Source organism: Artemia franciscana, chromosome 16, assembly GCF_032884065.1.
Source record: "Artemia franciscana chromosome 16, ASM3288406v1, whole genome shotgun sequence".
Taxonomy (NCBI): Eukaryota; Metazoa; Arthropoda; class Branchiopoda; order Anostraca; family Artemiidae; genus Artemia; species Artemia franciscana.
Window position 1 is genome coordinate 2,441,642 of NC_088878.1, and position 6,000 is coordinate 2,447,641.

The following is a 6,000-nucleotide window of genomic DNA, read 5'->3' on the forward strand; positions in this document are numbered from 1 at the left end:
AGCATTTTTGTACCTTCCGGCATGGGTGGGTGCACGATACAGAATCTGGCGCCTTGACTAGGGTGTTTCCCCTTTTTTTCCAAAATAAGCCAATTTTTCTCAGGCTCGTACCTTTTGATAGGTAAGAATAAATTTTATGAAGCTTGTATATTCAAAATGAGCATAAAAATCTGATTCTTTTGATGGATCTCTTAGTATCAAAATTTGGCTTTTTAAACGTTTTTTTATTTAATTTCTCATTGTTTTTTAAATAGAGTTGGAAAATCCAGCGCCTCCTTCATGGGAGTTATTTTCCCTCTTGATTAATTCCTCTATGAAAAGACCCTCCCACGTAACCCCCGACCCACTCCCACCCCAACTTGAAAAAATCCCCCTTAAAACGCCTGTACACTTCCAAAAAACTATTACTATATGTAAATAATGGTCAAAGTTTGTAACTTGCAGTCCTTCCCCCGCGGACTGTTGGGGATTAAGTCGTCTCCAAAGACACGGTTACTAGGTTGTTTTTTTTTGCTATTTTGAACAAAACGGCTGTCTGAAAATTTTCATTTGGTGACTGTGGGAAGAAAATGAGCGTGGGAATACTCTGAATCTGATAGTGTTATTTTCGTTAAGATTCTATGACTTTGTGGGGGTATTTACCCCTATTTTCTAAAAAAAGATAAATTTTCTCAGGCTTGTAACTTTTGATGGGTGACTAAACTTGATGAAACTTATATATTTAAAATCAATATTAAAATACAGTTCTTTTGATGTAACTATTAGTGTCAAAATTCCACTTTTTATAGTTTTGGTTACTAATGAGCCAAGTCGCTCCTTACTACAGATCGTTACCACGAACCGTATGAAACCGAAAAGATATATAAAAAAATTAAATATGAAAAAGATTATGTCAATAAAAAGAACAAAAATTAATTTTAGAAGCTATTCCGACTAAACAAGTTCCGACTAAACAATATTCCAACTCTAAGAAACGAAGAGAGCTCCATTAAGCTAAAAATAAGCAGAAATAGTGTCAGATAATCTTTCACGCGTAAAACTTCAAAACACTATCAGTAAGTAAATGAAACTCGGAACAAACAGAAATTACAATAAATAGCAGAGTCAAACTTAAAACAAGCAAAAATTAACACGAGTAAGGCCGATAACCCCCCCCCCCTGCCTCCTTAAGACCAGAACATAATTTACGCGTTACTGAAAAAAAAAGAAATGACCGTAGATCGTAAGTTTAATGTACATATAGGCTACTGATATGTATTCATTAAAGTTTCGATAATTTATTATTTATGAAATATAAAAAAAGCGAAAACATTTAAAACGTATTTTGTTTTCAGTAAAGCACAAATAAAGTTCTGGTAATGAGAAGGCATGGGTTTTATCAGTCATGCTCATGTAAAATTTTCCTTGTTTTGAGCTTCATTTACTTATTGACATTGATTTGTGGTAGCTCTAAGTTTGAAAAATTATTTGACATCATTTCTAATCATTTTCAGCTTAATGGAGCTATTTAAATTTCTTTGAAAAAATTATTTTGTGGAAAAATATTTTAAAATTAATAATTATTAAATGATAATATTTCTCTCTACTTTTGACAACTATTTTTCTAAAACCATTCCATCCAACTTCAATAATATCGAATTATAAGCTCTTCGGTTTTAAATAGAGGTGTTCATGGAGCTGCTAATGCTACTATTAACAACTGGATGCAACATTCAGCCACCTGAGACCAACTCTGCTGAACACGCTCCTCCTCCACTCCAATCTATTTAAAGATTCAAATTCCTTTCAAATTATAATCCTTAAGTCTCTCAACATTTATTTACCTGGTAAACTGTTAAACAAGATTCATCTTAATCATTTATGATCCTTCTTGACTAGGTCTATTTAAGCTTTGCGGTTAACATTAATAACAACACCCTTACCTACTGAATCAACATGGATTTACAAGTCTACTGGCTTACAGTTTGCAATTTACAAAAGCATGCTACAACTACTACTAACAACTCACCGCAGCACCAAACCGCCTGAGGCCAATTTCCGGGGGTGACTCTTCCAGGGGAAATTTTACACTGGAGGGATTTTATAATTTTCTACACAAAATTCTTTTTAATTGTCTTGTATTCTCTTTGCAGTTCAATTTTGCATGTGGAGATGTTTTTGGGAAATGATCCAGGGGCTTTTTTCAGCGTGTTGAGATTTCCGGGAAAAAACTTCAACGGAAGAGGGGATTTCTGGAGTAATCGAAAAACCGATTGAACATTTAAGTCTTTTTCAAATGAAAGCATGCTAAGAAAAATTTTTCAGGAGGAATCGTCTGCAAGAAGATGTACAGGGGCGGGGGGATTTTTACTAAGGATGGAACTTTCTCCAAGGATTTTTGCGGGAGGAGGTATCTTGCACTGGAAAATATTTCCACAGAAAATTTCTAATGAGGGGAGAGGCAAAATTTCATTGACGGTGAGCCAGATTTATTGACAAAATTTGGAAAATGATCAGAAACTCAATAAAAAAAAACAAGTTTTGTTTTGTAAGAACGACCATTGAAACACAAGGGCCATTTAATTAGAATAGGAAACCTTTTAAAAGTACTAAAAGCCTTAGCGCAAATAGCAAGGTATTGAGGAGGGGGGCGACCTCTTCATATATGGAATAATTTCTGCTTATTTGAGTTTTAATGATGCTCCTTACTTTCAGTGAAAAAAAACCTTTTACTTTATTTTATTTAACTAAGGCTAATTGTAAGGCCACTTACCTTTGAGGGAAATGTTAGGCTAAATCAAAAGACATTATGCACATGCAAAGAGTTGAGAGAAAGCGTCAAACTTTAGCGTAAAGACCGGGGCGTTGAGGAGGGATCAGCCGCTTTCATATACGAAGTAATTTCTGTTTGCTTTAAGTTTTAATGTCGCTCCTTACTTTCAGTTAAAAAACTTGTTTTTTTTTTTATTTAATAAGAGTAAATTCTTGTTAAGTTCAAGTAGGAAAATAGTTTTTGACATTTTCAAATTTCCAACTTGACATACTTGAAAATGCTAACTTGAGTGTCTGGTTTAATTACCATATGACTCTTTCTCTTAACTCGACTTCTTAAAAATTTATAAAACTTTAGCGTAAAGAGCGAGGCGTTGAGGACGAAAAGCCCCTTTCATATACGGAGTAATTTCTGTTCGTTTTAAGTTTTAATGCCGCTCCTTACTTTCATTTTTAAAAAACTTGTTTTTTTTTGTTTAATTTCTGGACATTTTTAAATTAATGCATTTTTTGATCTTGGCTCTCCGCGCATAAATAATTAAAACGAAATTTGCTTATTAATTTTTTGGGGCTAAATGGGTTTTCATAGTTATAATTGGAAGATTTTGAGAAAAAAGGAGTGAGAGAGGAGGCCTAGTTGCCCTCCAATTTTTGGATTACATAAAAAGGCAACTATAACTTTTAATTTTTTACTAACGTTTTCATAAGTAAAAATACGCGTAATTTACGAATTAACTTACGTAGCGAACTTCTATATCCGTATGTTTTATTGCGTATATGAGGGGGCTCACCCCTCGTCGATACCTCGCTCTTTACACTAAAGCTTAGGTTTTGTCCCAATTCCTTAAGAATGACCCCTGAATCACAAAGGCCGTAGAATAAATAGTTGAAATTACTAAAAATAATTTAGCGTAAAGAGCGAGGTATTATGAGGACGTAAACCCCTCATATACGTAATAATTTCTGTCCGTTTTAAGTATTAATGCTGCTCCTCACTTTCAGTAGAAAAAACTTTTCATATTTATTTTTTCATTTTTTTTTTAAATAATGCTAGAAAATCCTGCGCCCCCTCCATTGAAAGTCTCTTTCCCCATGAGAAGTTCCTCCATGGAAATTTCCTCCCATGTAACCCCCGCTCAACTCTCCCCCAAAACCAAAAAATCCCCCTGAAAACGTCTGTAGACTTCCCAGTAACCATTACTATATGTAAACACGGGTCAAAGTTTGTAACTTGCAGCCCCTCCCACGGGGACTGCGGGGGAGTAAGTCGTCCCTAAAGACATAGTTATTAGGTTTTTTGACTATGGTGAATAAAAACGCTATCTCAAAATTTTGATCCGGTGACTTTGGGGGAAAATGAGCGTGGGAGGGGGCCTAGGCGCCCTCCAATTTTTTTGGTCACTTAAAAAGGGCACTAGAACTTTTAATTTCCGTTAGAATGAGCCCTTTCGCGAAATTCTAGGACCACTGAGTCGATACGATCACCCCTGAGGAAAAAATACAAAAACAAAAAAAAAACAAATAAACAAATAAACAAATAAACCAAACAAATCCGTGATTTGTCTTCTGGCAAAAAATGCGAAATTCTACATTTTTGTCGCTAAGGGCTTGAAACTTCTACAATAAGGTTCTCTGATACGATGAATCTGATGGTGTGATTTTCGTTAAGATCGTATGACTTTTAGTGGGTATTTCCCCCTATTTTCTGAAATGAGGTAAATACGCAAGCCATGGCGTCTGTTGCAGCCTATTTGTAAAGTGCATACTGAATTAACCTCCGGAATAGGACTCAAGCAAAATGAAACAAGACCATCAAAATCATTTACAATTGTTTGGTATGTTTTCTAACCAATTATATTTGTCTGTTTCCCAAAACTACCAATTATCCGTCACAATAGGTCAAAGGTTTGTCGAGGATTGTTGTTCGAGGAGCAGGGGGGGGGGGTTCAGAAAAAACAAGTTTCGGCGAGTCAGACAAAAAGTTCAGGTGAGGGGTTAAAGGGCTTTAAACTTGATTATTATAATTGAGAAGAGCATAAAAAAGCATCAATTAGTGGGTTCAGTTAAGAAAAATGAATTTTCCATGCGTGACTCTTTTCTTCAAGTTAATTTAACGGCAAACAAGATTGCAATCAGCAATAGGCGTATTCATTCCGTATGTTCAGTTAATTGAAAAAGATTTTTCTACAAAATAAGTTTTTCAAAAAAAAGTAAAAATGAAACCCAAAACAAACATAAATTACAATAAATGAACATGTCAAACTCAAAACAAGCAGAAATTAACATGAGTAGGGCTCAAAACCCCCTTGCCTTCCTAATGCTACAACTTAATTTGAACTTTACTAAAAAAAAAATACAAATATATATCATGGTCAGTTTAATACACATATGTTGATTTTGATTCTTTAAAATGTTTATCATATTTGATTTCTTACAGTTATAAAAGTGAGAACATTACCTTTTTTTTCAGTACAGTTTCAGTAAAATCAACTATCCTTCTATTTTGTATGGATAGTTAAAATTTACACGAGACCATTAAAGAGTGGAAACAAATTGTACAAAACACAAAAATTAGCAAAATATTATTAATCTAAAATGCCTCTGTTTTTGCTCTAGCATACTTCCTTAAGGGGCAACACTGTTGTAAGACTTTATCCCCCCCCCCTCTTCCCAAAAAAACAAATACTTACCAGACAAAGCAAAAATCAATATTGGAGTCCAAAATTTCATTTTTAAATCCCCTTATTTTGTAGTCAATTCTAACAAAAGCCAAGAATAGAACAGAACAAAGGCTAATCTACTAACGAGAATTCCTTTTAAAAAGTACGTCATCAGTATGAGCAGAATTCTCTTTTCCTTGGGTAGCCTTTTACCAATCGGAGAATTTCTTGCGCATTTCAAAATGTATAATCTAGGAATCCAGCGACGATTTAAAACGTCAATTTAGTCGAGTGACGTGCATTAAAAAATTAGTCGTTTGCACTTTAAGATCATTTCGTAATTTGGTCTTGATATTACCAAATAGCGTAAATTGTCTTTCAGCAGTTGCCGAAAAGTCTGCATGCCACATAGTATCATACCTCGATGCCACAGTATCATACCACAGTATCATACATAGTATCATACCTCCATGCCACATAGTATAAAACCTCGAAAATCCTTGTGTTTTCCCCCTTGGATTCCTTACTTTTTCTTCCAGAAAACTGACGTATTCAATTCTGCAGTGGTTACGCGAATAACATGTTGTTG

The 6,000-nt window shown here is 34.5% G+C and overlaps 1 protein-coding gene across 1 annotated transcript in view; it reads right to left on the minus strand.

Moving 5' to 3' along the window:
* The window catches only part of LOC136036897 (pseudouridine-5'-phosphatase-like), a 66,813-nt gene extending 61,317 nt beyond the window's left edge, over positions 1-5,496 (minus strand). Inside the window, exon 1 of the mRNA XM_065719272.1 lies at positions 5,442-5,496. Coding sequence (XP_065575344.1) covers positions 5,442-5,481 — 40 coding nt within the window. The 5' untranslated portion in view covers positions 5,482-5,496. The remainder of the gene's footprint in view (positions 1-5,441) is intronic.
* Between the last annotated feature and the right edge of the window lie 504 nt (positions 5,497-6,000).